The sequence below is a fragment of the Petaurus breviceps genome, unplaced genomic scaffold (genome assembly GCF_028583685.1).
Source record: "Petaurus breviceps papuanus isolate PSGF00001 unplaced genomic scaffold, PetGlider_PUasm1.0 138, whole genome shotgun sequence".
Classification (NCBI taxonomy): domain Eukaryota; kingdom Metazoa; phylum Chordata; class Mammalia; order Diprotodontia; family Petauridae; genus Petaurus; species Petaurus breviceps.
In genome coordinates this window covers 19,027,582-19,047,995 of record NW_027185694.1, presented here as the reverse complement: position 1 = coordinate 19,047,995, position 20,414 = coordinate 19,027,582, and the positions used below count along the sequence as shown (strand labels likewise).

Sequence of the window (20,414 nt, the reverse complement as noted above, 5' to 3'; positions counted from 1 at the left end):
AAATGCTGCTGCTTGTTTCTATTAACTAAGTTAAAATGTTTTCAATGGATTTGCTCTGGTTCCAGAAGGAGCATTTAAGTGTTTTTCATGGAACCTCCTCAGATAGACTGTTCACCTTAATAACTGATTCTGAGATACAACAAAAAAGGCAAGTTTTGGCTCCAGTCATATTACATACTTTTATGGACAAGTGTTTTTCTAACTTAGATCTTAGTAGTAACTTAAGTTCCTCCAACTAATGCTTCTCAGGCAAATTCTTTATCCTACAGTCAACTTCAAAAATTCTAAACTACTTAGAAACAAAACAAAAAACCCCACCAAAACCCCATAGCCACCAAAAGAAACAAAATACCCCACCAATAAGTACACTGGAGAAACTCAACTGAGTTCCTTCAATCTTTTAACTCAATGGCTAAGCTAATTCTAAAGGTCACTAGCCAATTGGAACCATCCTTGAATCCAAGCAGTTTTACCAGCTTTTATTATAAACACCAGCACATTTCAAGTTTCCTCTTTTTGATCACAAATATAGGACTTTCCCCCTCCCCCCCTCCCCACTTTAAGTATACAGCATGAGACACAGCATTGGGGCTTTCCATCTTTCTTACAGCAATTTCCTTCTGACAAGCTCAGGGTTAGTGTCCACTGACCACACCCTCAGCCCCATTTTTTGACATCTTGATTGCTTAAGACAGTTTGCATGGGATGAGGAATCCAAAGATGTTGAAGTTGGTACAAAGAGTTTCGAATTGCAGAAAAACCTTTAACAGAAATGCTCTTCATTTAACAGGTTAGAAAGACTAAACAAGGTGGGAGTATGCCATATATTCACAGTATGGGGCCAATACCTCTCCAGTTTCACAAATCACCAGCTACAATTATCTTTGTTGTTTTAACATACTGTCCGATACTGTCCCACTAGTAAAAAGGTAATACTGGCAGGGGCTAATATATGCAAAAATTAAGCAAGCTAAGCACTGCTAATAAGCATTGTTTATATCAGTGGGGACCTGGGGTATGGGGGGGGTGTCTTGCATTCTTTTCTGATGCAAGTCTAGTTCAACTAATCTACATTATTAAAACTCAAATCATGGAACACTGTGCAAAAGTGGATCGTAAGGTTTAAGCTACTGGGAGTTTCCTCAGATTTAGATTCTGAAACAAAGCATTTTGAAAATATCTCCAGAAACAAGAGGGCCAAAAGGAGCATATTTGGGCCATGATCTTTATTCCACAGAAAACCCACTTGATCTAGGATTCCGATTTCATTTAGGGACTGGGGATACTAGGAGAAACAGAATTCAAGTCATTAGCAACCTATGGTGCAGCAGACTAAACAAAATTAGTCTAACTTGAAATCTCTCCATTGGTGATCCTTCTCTGAAGTGTACACAATTTTTACAGTAATCATGGAATTAAAATGATCAACCCACTCATTATAAGCATCTGAAAATTGGACCTAAGGGGGATCAACAGGGCCACTTGATGAGTACAGGGTGTTCCCACAGTACTGGGATGGCCATATTTAATCATATCATTGGCCTGGGACCAGTTATAGAATTATTGGTAGGAAGAAAGGTGAACTTCCATTAGCAAATTCCCTAACTAGAGAACCTTACTCCTTTGGCTCAGTTCTTAACAGATACTGAACACTTCCACAAGAATATGGGATTTAGCCTGGGCTAGATAAGCAAGAGCCAACTATGAGAATGGATCAGGGTAAGCTTTGGAAGTAGACAAGTCTGTATTACCACCTTTAATGCAGGTCATATTGTTTTAAGCCAAATGGTCAGATAGAACAGTTGGGAACCCAGAACAACACCTAAAGTAAACCTTCCTCCAGCTTTCTGGCTGTTCATGAAACCAGGCCTGGATCTTCTATTCAGGAATAATAACTGCCACCCATACGAAGCAACTGGACGAGGCTCTTCAGCCAGTATTTCATAAGGGCTAAGGAAAGTAGGTAGGATGGGTTAAAAAAAAAAGAAAAGAAAAGTTTTATCCAAGGCCCTTTTAAACAAATAGTTACTCATCTATTACATAACTTATGAATACCTGTAAGCATTAACTGTATGGGATATAGACTGACCTTGCTTCACTCATTCCCAAGAAGATATTCTAAATAGGCTGCTCTTCACTGGACATGTTACCTAAATATGCCATAAATCAGGCCACCACCATCAATGCCCCAGGCTGCTTCTATGAGTGAATAACCAGAATCATGTCTTACAAAGAACAGAATCCAAAAAAATATATAAATAAATAAAAACCTTAAACATTCTTACATGGATCTTAAAGAACAGAATACATGTTAAAAACTTCAGTAATTTATATCAATTTTAAGCAGTACTTTATATACAATGGGAAAAAAAGACATGCATAGTCCAAATACAATGTTGAAAACAGCATTTTCATAACAAAAACCCCAAACACTAAGAGTTAATACCATGTACATGAATTCAAGAAGGACCACCCTTTTTGTCTGTTGCACACAGTTTATTTAACAATATGATATAATAAGTAAGAAATGAGTTGGTATTTTACCATTCTATACAGTGATTGAATCTTCTTGGATTTTCTTATTTATAGTAATTATAGAGCTTGCATGATTTACACTAGAATTGCTTTTCCTCATTTCAAGTTTCACATAGAAGAAAGAAAAGAATGTTTCTTCTCTATTAAAATCAGCACGGTCTAAGAGTGATCATCCCTATTTTATCGTCTAAAACCAGTTTTATCAGAGAAACAAAGCAACAATTTCTACATCTGCAAGACAAGGATTTTGGCATAAGCCAGTATGTATAGGGTGTGTGTGTGTGTGTGTGAGAGTGTGTGTGTGTGTGTGTGTGTGTATGTGTGTGTGCACGCAAGAGTCAATTCCTATCTTCCAGGGGTAATACTTGGAACGCCCGCAGAGTTCACTATAGAAAAAAAATCTTCCCGGAACATGTCAGAAAGTTACCGGGACACATTATAAGCTTGCATTATTTCAGGAATCAGTTCTGAATATTATTTTTTCTTCTCACTTTTAAACACAAATGTTTAAAGTCTTGAAAATACAAATAAAAAATATGAATATAATGAACTTGTTTTCCCCATTAAAAAAAAGACATGAGTCACCATCAATGACAAAAAAAATCCAAACAAAACCACCCCCCACATCCCCCACCCCCCAAAAAACAAAACAAAAGGAAAAAAAAAACAAAAACAAAAAAGAGACCAGATATTTAATCAACTGGTTTTTAACAAAAAATATATTCTTTGTATTGTTTCTTTAAACAGCAATTCGTCCTTCCATGGCTTGGAAGTAGCAGTTCCATCTAGGATCAAAAACAACCTAGATGTCTGGATTTTCAGTACAAAATGTCCAAGAACATGAAAAGGAAAAAAAAAAAAAAAGGTGATGCTCCCATAATGCTACAAACCCTCCACAAATTTTTCTAGTGTGTCTCCTGTGGTATCACCAACCAGGGATAATTCATTGGACAACGCACTCCTGTTTGGGGTGTTTAGTTGTGGAAGCATTGCACTCTGTTCGGGGTTACCCAAATGTCCCTGATCCATGGAGCTAGCCATGGTAACTGCAAGTCCTGGGTGGGGGGAACCAGTCTGGGGTGAGACGTGATGTGGTGATGGCTGGGGTTGTATCCTTGGTGATGGGCTGGAATGTGGTGGCTGGGACTGGGGACGTGGAGACTGGACAGGGGCTGGAGACCGCACCTGGTTACTGAGGGAGGTGGCTATCTGTTGGCCAGGGAGATGAGATGCCTGTGGTTGTCCTGAGAGCATATGCTGCTGTGGGCTCATAGGATTAGGCTGGCCTGGGGACCCTATCTGCTGCTTCATTTGCTGCTGTTGCAGAATTCGCTGCTGTAGCGCTTGCTGAATATTGGAGGTGCCATCTGCCCCCAGGCCAGGCTGGCCCATTTGGCTCAGTTGTCCCATTTGAGCCATCTGGCCCATGGAGCCACCCTGGATGGATAAATGCTGTTGCATCCTCTGTTGCTGCATGGCTTGGGGATAACCCCCAGGTCCTTGAGGCTGCTGGAACTGGCTATGTCCTGTCATTGCACCAGCCATCCCAGCACCTCCTTGTTGTTGTTGTTGTTGTTGTTGCTGCTGCTGCTGCTGCTGCAGCAACTGCCTCCTAATCATTTCTCTGTACTGTGGATTCATACCTGCCATGCTGGGATTGTGCCCTGGGTTCATGATATTTATTGCCGCTCCCTGGGTATTCATGGCTCCCATTCCTGGCTGCTGAGGGGGGACATTGGGCCTCTGAACTCCTGCTTGCATTGCACTCATATTTTGTAAAGCAGGCTGTGTATGCATTATGGGCTGCTGCATTCCAGTTTGCTGCTGGATACTGGTTTGAGGCTGCATTCCAGGCTGGTTCGCCACATATTTCGCTGTTCGCTGCTTTATGAAAGCTGCCATTAGTTGAGGGTTTGCTTTGAGGATATTCAGCACTTGTTGTTGTTGCTGTGGTGAACTGGGGGATTTCAGTGTCCGTAACAAATCTTGCAAGGCATTGTGGGGCTGTATATTCCGTGGGGGCTGCACTCCTGGCATCCGTGGCCCAGCCACTGTCTGCTGTGCTGGCATAGGCATGACAGGTCTCTGTATTCCTGTCATGGGCTGCTGCTGGGGAATTGGAGCTGGCTGCCACTGGCCTGGCTGCATGTTAGACATTACTGGCCCACTCATTGGGTTTGGTCGGGGAACATTCATGCTAACTTGAGGCATCTGATTCACTGGCCCCACAGCTTGACTCACCATGCCTGTACGTCCTGGAGGCAGGCCATTGTTGATGCTGTTGACTCTATACAGATGTTGCTGCTGCTGAGCTTCTCGCTCAATCTGCCGAGCTGCTTCCACAGCAGCTGGAGGGGGTTGGGCAGGAGGAGGTGGTGCTGCCACCTGGCTGGCAGGTTTTCCAGTGGAGACTGTAGTTGGGGGTTGTGTTCTGGCCACATTGGGGAAGCCAGCTGGTGACATGCTTACAGGTGAAGGCTGAGGCTGGGGGGGAGGCTGAGGTGTCTGGGGGGTGCTTGGCTGCTGTGTAGGGGTACCAGGTGTTGCTGAGGTAGGAGAAGGCAAACTTTGCTGAGGCACATTGCGGGTGTTCATGGTGGCCATTCGTCGACGCATGAGTTGAGCCTGCTGCAGGCGATGCTGAATCTGCTGTTGTCGGAGCTTATGTTTGATATTGAGACAGAATGGCACAGGGCATTTGTTCTCTTGGCAGTGTTTGGCATGGTAGCAACAAAGGGCAATGAGCTGCTTGCACACTGGGCAGCCTCCATTGGTCTTGCGTTTGCAGCCCTTGGTATGCTGAACAACCCGCTTCATCTTCTGACAAGATGGCAGAGAGCAGTTTGCATTTCGGCACTGGCAGGCATGGACCAAGGACTGGATGCAGCGCTGGATGCTCAGACGCCGTGACTCCTGGGGGCTCTTGGACTGCTGTTCTCCTTGGCTATTGCTCTCATCATCTAAGCCCAAGCCCCATTTAACCATTTTATGGTCATGACTCTTAGTGTTGTAGCAGTTAATGCAAAGGTCATAATCCTTTAAATAAAGAAAAAGACCAAAAAAAAAAATCAGCCTCATAATGTGGTGCAACATATTAGACAAGAAAACAAAGCATATCACTACTATTGATAAATATAACCAACATTCATTCTTTACCTTTTTCCCCCCTTCCAAAATATGATTGTCTTATAATATATTTCAATTCCTATAAATATTAGTCAAAGATTTTTACTGTCTTTTGGACATTCTAATTTAACTAAAGTGATGCAATACCTCAAGCAAGAGAGGCCAGTTTAAATTTAGGAGAAATACACATTCCATGTTAGCATTACCTCATCACCTTGATCCAGTGGTCCTTAAACAGCTTGAGGATCTTCAGTGGGGCATAATCAATTGATCATCACAAATCTATCACCACACACTTACCCTAACTCTGTCCCATTAACTTGGTGGTAGCCTAAAAGTTCATCTATGCTCATCTCTTACATTTTACACAGAGGAAAATTTACACTAAGAGATGTGAAACTCACTGCACATTTATTAACACACAGACACACACAAACAAAGCACATTCCTAGGATTCATTTTTTCCTAAGAGAATGATGGGGAAACATGGGAAGATGGGCAGAAGGTACTACCAGGTTTAAAAAAAAAAAGACTGAGAGCTACTGTCTTACTATTATACTCAAAAATAATTAAATAAAAGAAATGTAAACTCAAATCATGTGAAAAGTATCACAGCTACAGAAAACTGGTAACAGTTAACAAGGTATTAATGACTATTTCGATCTACCTAGAGACTGCCCCCTGCTCTATACTTCTCAACAAGGAATCTGACAAGTTTAAGATGCCTTATAGACTCCTAGACCCGTCCTATCATTCTGTTTTGAAGAGTCCACAGTAAACTAATGTAAGATTTAATTGAACAATATTAGCAATAATGTAGTCAGCTCCCTCAACTTATCAGAAAACCACATAACAAGATAAAAGGGGGTTTATGGATCCATGGCAGAGGTGGGGAGTGAAGGGTGAAGCTTTTCCCTTCTAGTTTCTAAATTATTGTCTTAGGGATGGTGTGTCTATATGCCAATTTCATTAACTATAACATAAGCATGATGTGACTGGAAAAAAAAGACAGTTCTTTAAGTTATTAACAGTTCTCAAAACTGGAAGTGTAGGTAACTGAAAAATGAATTTTTGTCTTCTCTAACTTATGACAAAAACTACACTGAGGAATATCATCTAAAACAAGACAACCAATCGTATCAAAAGGTTTTCTCCTCCTTGATGAATCTAAATTGTGTCTATATTCAAAGTCTTCCTTATAATAGCACTTTTAAGGAAATTTATAGCCCAACAAATTTAAAATAAACTTTGAGATGTCTTTAGAGAAGATAACTTTTGGCACACTGATGTGGACAAAAGTTCAGTGACCTAATTATTTTTTTAATTATTTATTTATTTTTAAAGCAATTGGGGTTAAGTAACTTGCTCAAGGTTACACCGCCAGGTGTTTCTGGGTGGGTGCTAAGTGTCTGAGCCCGGATTCGATCCCCAGGTCATCCCAACACTGGGACCGGTGCTCTTACTTGCTGTGCTACTTGGCCGCCCTAAGTGACCTAATTCTATAGATTTAATAAACTTAAGTTGGAATGGCTAGACACAGACTTGAACTCTTTGATCCAACATCGTTTAGGTAAGTATTACCAAAAGCAAAGTTATGTTCTGTTTAGAAAGAAAGAAGCAAGAAAAAAAAAAAGGCAACCCATTCAGTAAAGAATCACTGCACAGATGAGAGGAAAAAAAGGTCTAATACTTACCTCACAGACTGTACAATGCCACCTGGTTTCTACATGGTGCTTACACTCATTGCAAGTGTAGACAAAACGATCTTGCCCTTGAGTGTGTAGCTCCACCAACATACACAACGTTGACCACTTGGATCGACGTAATGAGGAGAACTCCCAATGCTTGTCTCTGGCTAGGGTAAGGAATGCATCACGCCCATCCATTAGATCACAGCTGAGTAATGGATCAGGGTCCACAATGGGATGCAGAGTGTTTATTACAGGCCCAGCATGGAGATGAATCACAAAGAAGACCTATAGTTAAATGAGAATAGTAGTGTGAGTTAAACACCAGTATCAAATAGGATATGAGAGTGAAGGGAATGAAATTCAAGACTGGAAATGAGATAAAAGCTTTAATTAATGCTCTGCTATAGGAAATATTATTTATATGTTCTATATTCTGGTGTCTTCATTTGAAAAGGCAGCACTAGAGAACAGAACTAATCTAACATTCATCTTTACAGGTGACCAAGGGAAGATGGAAGTTTTCATTAGACTTAATTTTGGGAAGAAATTATTTTATCCATGATATACTGCATTGCTATTTGGTGACACCTGTCCAGGGTGAATGGATACTTTCGATCTGTAAGGCTAGTATGATGGTTTAAATCAGCATACGACTTCTGAGTTACACATTCTCATCACTCGACCAAGGAACAAAAGGCAAGTTTCAGAATCTCAGTAGCGAACAAAGCCTTGCGACATTTCTGTGCTTGCTATGACACAGCCTGGCCTAGCTGGGTTCTCCTGGTTTCCAATGACACACAGATAACCAGGACCTCCAGGGTCTGACTGGAGGAATACAGTCAGTAGGTGACACTGCTTTCCAAGCTGAGCTTGCAACGGTACCTCTTTGTGTTTCTCCATGGTGGCATAGAGCTTCTGAGACAAGTCATTGGACACATTTGGCATGCTGGGCTTCTTCTTGTTGGCTCTGCTGATGCTGCTTTTATTCTTGTTGGTTTTCTTGTTGTTCTTTTTCTTGGCATTCTTGCTGTCACCCTGGCTGCCCTAGGATGACATTGCAAAGTGTTAAACCAGTCCCTCCTCATACTGGGATAACCAAAAGGAATTTGTGGTCCATGGATGGCCTAGGAGAGCTAGGCACTTTCAGGTACTACAAATGCATAAAACCTCCTCCATTCTGATGGCTGAATTCATCCATTATGATGATAATAGATATAAAATTGTCAAGAAAGAAAAAAATGGATATTTAAGAGTATGAAAAGAGCAATAAAATACAAAGTAGCAAAATTTTCCAGTTTTATTCAATCTTCCAAAAACAAACACCCCCCCCCCCAACCCTATAACAGCTATTTAGGAATTTTCCCACTAAACTTTGGAAATGACAACTATATTGTTTTAATAGTTTATCCCTAAACCATCCACCAGAGTAATAGCTGATATAAGATACTGACAGTACAAGAGTTAGAAAATACAAAACCAGACACTTTCCCTATTTATTTCTTGTTGCTCCTTCTATGAACTATTGTGTAATAGGGTGGCAGCCTGAACTTGCTTCTAGACATAATTCACCAAGAGCCACTACTTACAGGGTAGCCGCTTCTCCCTTTATCTCCAGGCCTCTGGAACAGCTCCTGTGCTCTGCCTGCTTGGAACTGAACTTAAAACATACAACTTCTTCCTATGGTTTGTCAAGCGAGGATGTTGCCTCTTCTTAAATACCACCACTGCTTAGTAGTTAATGACACTGCCACATCTTCTTTACCTAACTCCAACTCTATCCCCTGCCTAAATTATGGAAAAATAATTTCAAAAGTATGTTGTACAAACATCTTTCTCTTGCCATAAACCCATTATATCTAACAAAGTGTGCTGTTTACACCGTTTGCTTACTTGTATATCCTTCTGGAAAGGGAGAAAGCAACTAAAAAAGTTTGTGAAACAGTTAAATTTACAAGGCTACTTTAAATACACTCGAACACTTCTAATATGAGAACTATTAGTTTTAGAACATGAAATGTTGAGTATTCTGTTTTTTTGATGAACCATTCAATAAAATGGCACAATAAGTGTGACACAATGTAAAGAGTGCTGAATCTGCATTCAGAAGACCTGAATTTAAATTCTGGCTCTGCCACTTAGTAAGTGAGGTTAACTATGTGACCTTAGCCTGTAAGTCCTAATCTCTTTTGGCCCTCAGTTCTTCATTTGTAAAATGAGGTCTAAATATATGGTATGGGGTGTCTAGGTGGCACAGTGAATAGACCACTGGCCCTGGATTCGGGAGGACCTGAGTTCAAATCTGGCCTCAGACACTTGAAACACTTACTAGCCGTGTGACTTTGGGCCAGTCACTTAACTCCCATTGCCCTCCAAAAAGCAAAAAAACAAACAAACAAATAAATATATGGTATGAAAAGAAAGAGCACTGAGCACTGAGACCTGTGGTTGTGTCACTAACTAGTTTTATGATTTTGGGAAAGTCACTTAATTTCTCTGGACCTCTAAGCCTCAGACTCCTCATCTGTAAAGTGAGAGAGGTACACTAGATTTTTCAAATTCTTCCCATTCTAAAATTCTGTGACCCTATAAAATCCAGTCTGAGTGATCTTATTAAAGTCTGGAAATATGGACATGATCCCTTCTTACAGTTTTCTTAATTGTTACCCTGGTTCAGTCAGTCAATAAACATTTCTTAAATACCCACCTATGTGCCAGGCACTATGTGAACCACTGGGGATACAGAAGGAAGCAAGAGACAATCTCTGCACTCAAAGAGATTACAATTTAATGGGGTAGAGATAGCACACGAATGAATGTGTACAAACAAGCTAAGTATAGAACAAACAGGAAATAATTAATAGAGAAAAGGTGCTGGAAGTCAGAGTTAAAGGTTTAGTGTAGAGGATGATATTTTTGTTGGGCCTTAGAAGGAAAACTAGGGAGCCAGTATGAGGAAAGGAAGGAGAATATTCCAGGGATGGAAAAAATACTTGGGGCTAGAGATGGAGTATCTTGTTCATGGAACAGCAAAGAGGTCAATGTCACTGGATCCGAGTATGTGGACAGAGACTGAAGTATGAGAAGAGGTAAAGTCTCAACTAGCCACAGCACTTTGGGACTTCTCTACCATGTCCTGGGAAGCTCATCATTCTCTAAGATGTCATCATCCTTTATATTCTACCTCATCACCAACTTCTAACTCTGTGGCTGGGGGGTGGTAAGGTACACTAAACCTCTATTTAAAGAGAGAACTGAGCTCCAACACCTCTCCATTTGTCACCTGACTATACCTCCTTTAGGACTTCACCATGTCCCAGTCTCTGGTACCTTTTCTTCCCCTTTACTGCTATCCTCCTGCCCACTCCCCACATTTTCGCTTCCTTTTTCATTCTGTCTTTCATGGTTAGATTGTAAACTCCTTGAGGGCAGGGACTGTCTTCCCTTTTTTAAAAATTTGTTTTCCCAGTGCATAGCACAATGTCTGGAAGATAAGTGCTTAATAAATACTACTGAGGGGGCTAGGTTACAAGGGGCTGTGTGTGTATGCCAATGAGAGGATTTTGCATTTGATTTTGGAGGTGATAGGGAGCTTACTGAATAAGGGTGACACATGGTGGGACCTGCCCTTTACATGGCAGGGGGTGGAAAAATAGAGGATAGATTGGAGTACTTGAGGCAGGCAGACCCATCAGCAGGCTACTGCAATAGGCAAGGAGGGAGATGGTGAGAACTGCATTAGAGTGTTGATAGTATTAGAGGAAGGGAGCAATATTCAAGAGAATTTCGTTGCAAAGATTAAATCGAAAGGTCTTAGCAACAGATTAGAAATGGGGGTGGGGCAGGGGTGGTGAGACATAGTGAGGAGTTGAGGAGGTTGTGAACCAAAGGGACAAAGGAGGATAATGTCATTATGAATAGGAACAGGCAAGTTAGGAGGGGAAAGGTTTTAGGGAAAAAAATAATGAACTCCATTTTGGATATGTTGAGCATAAGATGTCGACTGAAAATTCATTCTGAGATGCCAGAAAAGCAGCTAGAAAAGTGAGCCTAGAGGTCAGCAGAGGCAGATCTGAGTACCATTAGCACAGGGATAGTAACTAAATCCATCAGAGCTGATGAAGTCACCAAGTTTAGTATAGAGGGAGAAGAGGAGAGGGCCCAGGACAGAACTCTGAAGGACATCTTCAGTTAGAAGGCATGATTTGGAAGAGGATTCAGTAAAGGAGACAGACAGCAGTCTGAAGGAGAAGCAGGGGAGAATGGTGTCCCAAAGACTGGGGGGAGAGGGGGTTCCTTCTAACAGCTTTCAAACAATGCCATCATATAATCTTCCTAAAAACTACCCTATTCAAAAACCTTCAATGGTTCCTAAAATGCCAACAGAATAAGGTATATGTAAAGTCTGTCAATCTCACATTCAAGGATTCCATGACCTTTCCAACCCTATTATCACTGAACTCTGATCCAGCCAACCTGGACCACTGATCATTCTCTAAACATGCAGCAAGATTAATTACTTCTGAACCCATGCTCATAATACATTCTCTGTACCTGAAATAGCATGAAATGAACACATAGCTGGTACTTGTATTTCAAAAATTTACCTTAAATGTAGTGATATGTTCATCCTGGAACATGGCTTATCTGTATACTCTGATAGAATTTGATTTGTACCACTCATATGACACAACATATACTGCATTATATTTGTGCGTCTCATCTTTGACATTAGATTTAACCTCAAGAGCAGGGAGCATATCCTGTGTGATGCTATATCCCATAAGGCATTTGCATATAACATGAGTTTAAAAAGCACTTGTAGGTTGTATGGATAGTAAGAGTAGTAGCTGACCACTAACACTGAATGGGCATTTAATTAAGGATTGTAGTCATAAGACAAAAATTATCTGAGTCAAAACAAAAGAGGAGAAGAGACTATTTAAGTATCTCAATAATCTGGGCTATTCTAATGACTTTATGAGAAACCAAGATGCTGTTAAACAGATCCAAACAAATAAAAGAATAGAAGGCAATGCGAAATCTCATGGGAAAAACCACTGACCTGGAAAATAGATCCAGGAGAGATAATTAAAAAAAAATAATCTGGGCTATTCACCCACAGGAATTATTTGTAAACAACAGTCAACAGGCATTGATAACTCTATCTCCATTCCATCTATTCACTCCTCTCCTATGGTAGCTCATACCTTCAGCACCTTATGCCTGATTACCATAACAGACTTCTCTACTTCCAGTCTCTTTCCATTCTCCCATTCACCCTCCACACAGCTGACAAAGTCACATTTAAAGCAATTTTGATCATTTCCTTCTCTTGCTCAAAAACCTTCAATGAATACCTACTACAAAGCTTAACTTAGCTCAACATTTAATAAGGCCAATAACAATCTAGTTGGAAATGGCCAGCAGTAAAAATTAAGATCACAGGATACTTACCTCTGTGGTTTCACTAGCTGCAGTACTCTCTTCTTTTTTTCTTTCTTCTTCTTCCTGTTCAAGTTCCTTAATGCTCTCTTCCAAAACATTAGGCCAAAAATCACCTTCAAAATATGGTAGCTCCTTGGCACTTGTAAGTCTATCCTCTGTTGCTTGTTTGAAAATGTCCTAATGAGTGAAGCACAAAATATAATATGATCTCCACCACAAAACTATTCTATTTGCAACAGTGACAATTATTCAGATAGCATTTATTGATGATCATAAATAATATTTTAATGAGACAAACTATTTTATATTAACTAGACAACAAGGTTTAATTATTGACACATATACCAATGGTGTACAAACTCTAGAAATTGCAAGAGAAGTAATTTCCCATCAAAATTTTTAATCTATGATGAACTTATATTTAAATACATATTACATTTATCAACACACATTTCTGATCACTCATTAGACTGTAACCTCTTGAAGGAAACAGACCCATGACATGAAGGCACTGTGACGTAGTGCTAAAAAGCCCCACTACTGGGAGTCAGAATACCACAGGTGGAATTCCAGCATCAACCACTCACTACTTGGTAAGTGACTCCAGGTAAGGCCCTTTAGCCTCACTGGGCATTGGCTTCCCCATTTTCAAAATGCTGTAAGCAAAGTGCTTTTTATACTATAAAGAACTATACAAATATATGCTGTTGTTATATTATCTAACACTGTGTATATTATATTCACCCACATTATAGACATTATATAAGATTTCTTAAATGGACGAAAATATGAAAATGAGGACGGCACACACTACATGAGAATAAGCTACATAAAAGCAATGTCATTTAACACTAAGTACCTTGTAGTCATGAATGATGCGCTCAGCAAAGGCCTTGTCCAGCATCTTTTTGTACCATTCCTGTAGTCGTTTAGGTTTAGGGATTTTTTGATCAGGAGGGTGGCAATGAAAGATGTAATCATCTCCTTCACTTGGGGGACAGGCCCAGATATGTCCTGTGACATACCTGTAGGATATACAGACTCATCAACAGACCTGGAGTAATCCATTTAGTAATATAAAAATTCTCTCCTGGGCATATCTAATCAGTTCATAGCTTCCCTCAAGGGGGATGAAGTAAGAGTAAGTTTATAATCAGTTCTATTCATGAAATTCCTAGCTCTTAATTTTTAACTGGGTATACCAATCCTAGGTTTAGAGAAGGAGTGAGATACTACTACATAAAAAATATAAAAATAAGATGGAAACAGGGTAAGAGATTGCTAAAAGATACAACTTGAATATACTAAAGTATATATGGGTTATAAAATGCATACGATTTAAGTGTTGAGTAAACATGGTTCAAAGGAGGATAGGGGACATACTCTGGAGAGAAAAATTAGCATTTAGATCTAAAATAAGAAACAAATTAAATTGGTCCCCCCCACTCAACATTATAAAAAAAGTAAGTATAATGGAAATTAAGGGAAAATGAAAACTGCTTTCTTTTCTACACTTCTTTCAAATGAAACTCACCCCAATTTCTTCACATATTCCAGATACCCAATTAGGATTTCATGATATACAGCTGTCCGAAGGCAACGGGGCCGGAAGAAATGAATACTATCCAGATACGATATGTACACACGCCTGGGAGAAAGTGATTAATTTAAATTCAAGGTTTGCCTCAAAATTTTTGTCAGCATCCATACTGGGGTCAAAGTTGGAAATGCTGAAATTGTTACTTTATACTTTATAGTTGTCATTATTTGCTAATAAAAAAACAAGGATCAACATCATTTTAGTGTAGCTAAATTGAAAGAAGCAAAAAATAATGCAATTTTTCCAACTTATCTGTGGTCATAAGGATAAGAACAAAGTTTTCAGAAGAAGTGTAAATAACCATATGAAAAAAACCACATCAATGAAAAGAGAAATACAAATAATAGCAATTCTGAAGTTTACTTCACACCCATCAAATCAGCAAAAATATGGAAAAACAAAATCAGTCATGTTAAGAGTGGTTACGGGGATATATGTGTATATGTATTGTATGTGTGTGGTGTGTCTATATATATATAGGAAAATAAAATGTTGATAGTGCTGTAAGCTAGTCCAACTACTCTATAAACTGCTCATATACTCTGATTCAGTGATGTGAACCACAGGACACATACTACGCCTCCAAGGAAATCAATAACAGAAACAAGATATATGCAACATTTTTTGGAATAACAAAAACCAGAACAAAAAATGGGCAACCATCAAGTGAGAAGCAGCACAATAAATTAGGGTATATGAATACTGAAATCTTACTCTGCTTATGAAAAAAGCTATCTACCTCCAGAGAAATGAAATGATGAAGTGTGAATACAATCTGAAGCATACAAATTTTTTACTTGATTTCTTTTCATGATTTATTATTTTTTTTTGTGTTTTCTTTCTCACAACATGACTAATATGAAAATAATCTGCATGAGTGCATGTATAACCTTTATCAAATTGCTTACCATCTCAGGGAAGGGAGAAGAGATGGAGGGAGAGAATTTGGAACTTAAAATTCTAAAACATGAAATCTTAAAAACTTTTGACATTTAATTGGGAAAAAAACAAAATATTATTCAAAATAGAAAAAATGTTACAGTGCCACAAAAAATAATCAAATATGCAGATCATGGGAATATCTGTATGAAGTGATGTAAGGTGAAGAAAGCAGAATCAGAACAATATAAATAGTCCTAAAAAATAACACTAAAAGGTAGCTAAACTTAGATTAAGCACAACGAACAATCTTTGTACTTGAGAAAAAAGGGATGTAACTTATGCTTTCTTTGCCCATCATTTTTTTTAAACCAGTACATTTACATGTGTTTTATTTGTTTAAAAAACAAATAGGGGATGGCTAGGTGGCACTGTGAGTAGAGCGCCGGCCCTGGAGTCAGGTCCAGGACCTGGGTTCAGATCTGACCTCAGACACTTAGCGTGTGTGCGCGCACACACACACACACACACACACACACACACACACCCACCCACCATGTAACCTCGGGCAAGTTACTTAACCCCAACTGCCCTCCAAAAAGCAAAAAAATAAAAAATAAATAAATGAGTAACATCCTAGAACCTATTACCAACTGAACCCCACTCTTATAACAATAAAACAAAGGTGTTAAAAGAAAAACATCCCGGAACTTTCTGTTTTTTTTAACACTCCTTCTTACGTTTGTGTCATGATGAAAATATTTAAAATGGAAATGGCAGTAGGCAAAAATATTATTAGAGTCATAAGCTATGTTTAAAACTTCCCATTACAATTCTCATTTGCCCACAGTCTGATTTCATTAAACGATGGTTCCATTTCTTCCAACTCTGTTCTGATCTCCATTAGTCTAATCTTGAGCAGTTACTACATTAGCCTGTAAGAATATAAAAAAGAAATACCAAAAATGAAAATGAAAGACTACCTTGTGTTGGGAGGGGGGCAATCAGAGCCATATTCCTGTACATGCATTCCAAAGAAGCATACATCCACGCCATCAATTTCTTCAAAAGCAAAGAGTGCTTTGGTTCGATAAGGAAAAGATTCAGACATTTCACCAGAATCCACAAACCTGTAAGTTACATGTAAATTTAAAATCTAACATTGAATGTGATTATCTCCATTTAAAGCTTCACAAATATATTTTAAAATTTGGTGAAAAAAATTGAGGTGTAAGAATTTGGGGGTAAATAAAAACAACTTTTCCAAAAATCAGTACATGAAGAAAAAAATGACCAAAAAATACTCCATCCAGGGTTGTTTTTTTTTTCCTTTGGACAAGGAGAAAATTCAAGAAAATTGAGGTTATTTTTCCTTTTCTTTAAAGATAGTTCCAGTCAATGCAAACCAAACAAACCTTGACTTCATTCCAGGCTTGACTTCTACTGTTTTATCTGAACTAGCCACCACTCTGACAAAAACTTCACCAGCTTCAGGATGATTCTGACGCCGCAAAAATTTGTTAACTCTGTCTTCCAGATGGTTTCCTAATCGAGTTGTTTGCAGTCCTAGAGAGGAAAAAAAAATAACCAGGTAAGAGAGATGAATTATGAAGGACTGAGCAAAATACATATTTTTTAAACGAATGTCACTCCAAGCTGTTCTTTGAAAGCAGAAAACAAAAACCTATCAAGGCCTAAGAATTAATCAATCTTCTCAATGAATGAGTTTGATTAGATTATTTTTTATCACCCCTGATAGAACAGAAGTGACATGATAAAGTGTATTGGAAAATGAATAACTGTTTGTCATCATAATTTATCACCGTTCATAGGGAATTTTAGTTGTAAAGTGCTGACCAAAAGTTATCTTAAAAAGGGGAGGGGGAGGAGTTGAGGGGAATGGGAGACAGAAAATAAACTTTGGGCTCTCTCCCTCAGTGGGAGTTGGGTAAATGAAGACGTTTGGGATCATGTCTGTTCTTGCTGCCAACACGATTCCATTCCTGAGATCCAAGTCAAGAACGTGACCTTTTAACTATTCCTAGGTATGTCACTGACTACCAAAGACCTGCTGCTATGACTAACTCCTTTAGAGTTGAAGACACAACTGGGAAGTTTGTAGATTACAAAGTTGGGCACACAAGAATAAATAAATAGCTTGTGGAGATTCCTGAAGGCAGGTCTATATTGTGAAAATGTTACACAGAGCTTTGTGAAATTTATAGGGTTGTGGTCAAAGTGTTAAAACAGATGTGAATTCAGTCACTGGGCCAATTCCCTATACTCTTAATTCTTAAGATTATCAGTTTTCTAGGAAACAGAGGGGATAACAGATGGGACTCACTGGAAAAGACTATGATGTTAGGAAAGACTGAAAGAAAAAGGAAAAGGGTATAGCAGAGGATGAGAGGATAAACAGTATCACAGAAAATACAAACATAAACCTGGACAGATTTTGAGAGAGTAGTGGAGGATAGAGGAGGGCCTGGTATGATATAGTCAAAGGGGTCAAAAAGAGCTGGACATGATTGAATAACTCAATACCGCCTTCACTATAAGCCAGGTACCATACTAAGTGCTAGAAAAAGTGTAGTTATGTATCTGACACAACTCCAAGAATTTGATATGAAGGTGTGGGCAGGATCACTTGACTGTAGCCCCAGCTAGGTGGATAATGCCAGGACTGAAATCAGGAACACTCATCTTTCTGAGTTCAAATTCAGCCTCGGGGGGGGGGAGCTACACGGCGCTCTTCGTAGCGTTCTGGGCATAGAGTTAGGAGGTACTGAGTTCGAATGTGACCACAGGCACTCAACACACACACACACACACACACACACACACACACACACACACACACACACACACACTAGCAGTGTGACCTTGGGCACCCCAACTGCCCTCCAAAAAAGCAAAAAACAAAAACAAATTCAGCCTCAGACATTTACTAGCTGTGTGACCCTCACCAAGTCACTTATCCCAGTTTGCCTCAGTTTCATCATCTATAAAATGAGCTGGAGAAAGAAATGGCAAACCACTCCAGTATCTATCTTTGTGCCAAGAAAATTCCAAAGGGGGTCATGAAGAGTCAGATACATTATACATCCCTGAACAGGGAACAGAGAATGGAGTGGTACAATGTTAACAGTTCTCCTTGAGGAATAATGATAACTTAAGCTTGTGCATAAGTGCATAACTGTTTATAAAGAACTATTCTACCATGTTTCCCCGATAATAAGACACTGTCTTATTAAATTTTTTGGACAGAAAAACACCAGAGGGCTTATTTTCAGGGGAGGGCTTATTTTAATGAACATTGACAGCAATTTTAATAAACAGGTAAATGTGAACAAAAAAATGTACCTTTATTCAATAAGCAAATCACTGGGGAAGAACAGGATGACGCGCTCACTGCTTCATCTATTAGTGTGTGCAGCAGGGGGTGCGCTTTACTACAGTAGCAATCTCAATAGGGCTTATTTTCGGGGGAGGGCTTATTTTCGAGGAATCTTACACAGTAAGGGGAGGGCTTATTTTCGGGATAGGTCTTATTATCGGAGAAACACGGTAGTAACTACCCTATGAATAAGGTGTTTAAATTGTATACCATCACTTTACACAAGTAAACTAAGGGTCTGTGAAGCAGAATGACTGGCTCATGACTAAACATCTGTTAAGAGTCAGGGCTAGGGGCGGCTTGGTGGTGCAGTGAGTAAAGCGTCGGCCCCAGAGTCAGGAGGACCCAAGTTCGGTTCCGGCCTCAGACAGTTAACACCCACACAAAAAAACTCTCCAAAAGGAAAAAAAAAAAAGAGTCAGGGCTAGAATTCAAGGTCAGATCTTTTGACTCTAAAAAGCCAGAGTTATTTTAAGTATAGCAGGTAGCTCAACAAATATTAACTGATCAGTTATGCTTTCACCACAGTATATGAAATTCTAAAGAAAAACAATATATATTAAATACAAAGAAATTGAGCTGACCAAGGAAATGTTATAGGGACAATCTGGGAGAAATTCACTAGCTTTCAAATGTTATGATTAGGAAAATACACACTCATCCCCCCCCCCCCTTGCCGCCTTTCTTTTTGGAGGGGGGAGGGCAGGGCAATTGGGGTTAAGTGACTTGCCCAAGGTCACATGGCTAGCAAATGTGTCACGTGTCTGAGGCTGGATTTGAACTCAGGTCCTCCTGACTCCAGGGCCGGTGCTCTACTCACTGCACCACCTAGCCACCCCAACACACTCATTATATAACAGAAATGATACTTGCATACAAAATCTGGCTCCAAAGTCACACTATTTCAAATTGGTTTTTTTTTTTCTGTTTGTTTTTTTACCTTGAACTAAAAGACTAATATAACTTCTGCAGTTTTAGGAAAAATTAAGGAAATAAACAGGTCAGATGGCAGTATTTTAAGAACTAAAAAATTAATCCTTATTTAATTTTAACCTATTCTTAAATCTGTAACAGGGAAAACAGAATTCATGTCCTATATTGCAATTATGCAAGGAGTATAGTTTAGAGTTATTGTTCCTACATTTAGCATTTTCCACTTTCTACACTTTTATGTGAGATATATATATATATATATCACTGTAGATACACCATAGACTAAAACAAGGCCTTGAAATGCTATCTACTCTATCATGACATTAAGCCAAGGCTATATCAGTTTTGGAGCCCAGTTGTATAAATTCTACTACCAAGAGAGGAATAAATGTTTAATAAGGGATCCTGGGAACATGGCATAGGTAAATATTTTCCCATTGTGAAAATGAGACCATACACAGTTATATCAAGTCTAATGTTATTAATTAGTTCTTCACCCACAATATGGAGCAGAAAAACATTGTTCTGGTCAGGTACTTTAACAACAATGTTAATTATGCCAACCCTGGACAGCAATGGGAAGCCCAATGAAGCTAAGGGAAAATGATGGTAAAGTACTGGCTTGGACAATTGCTATCTCTCTGACTGTAGATTTTTACAAGTTATTGCAGAGCTCTGTATTATTCTGGTGGGATTTGGCCATATTCAGTATTAATGATGCTCCTGTGAATACTGTACATCATATACCTGTATCTGCTTTCAAGTGCTAAATGGAATGATCTTCTTCTCCCCAGGAGCACATGTTGTA

General features: G+C 39.2%; 1 protein-coding gene across 1 annotated transcript in view; it reads right to left on the bottom strand.

Annotated features, from left to right (window-relative positions):
- Positions 1-458: 458 nt before the first annotated feature.
- The window catches only part of CREBBP (CREB binding protein), a 180,040-nt gene continuing 160,084 nt past the window's right edge, over positions 459-20,414 (bottom strand). The window contains exons 24-31 of the mRNA XM_069106584.1: positions 16,692-16,842; positions 16,260-16,406; positions 14,332-14,445; positions 13,657-13,822; positions 12,807-12,974; positions 8,235-8,396; positions 7,356-7,637; positions 459-5,571 (exon numbers count right to left, since the gene is read on the bottom strand). Coding sequence (XP_068962685.1) covers positions 3,418-5,571; positions 7,356-7,637; positions 8,235-8,396; positions 12,807-12,974; positions 13,657-13,822; positions 14,332-14,445; positions 16,260-16,406; positions 16,692-16,842 — 3,344 coding nt within the window. The 3' untranslated portion in view covers positions 459-3,417. The remainder of the gene's footprint in view (positions 5,572-7,355; positions 7,638-8,234; positions 8,397-12,806; positions 12,975-13,656; positions 13,823-14,331; positions 14,446-16,259; positions 16,407-16,691; positions 16,843-20,414) is intronic.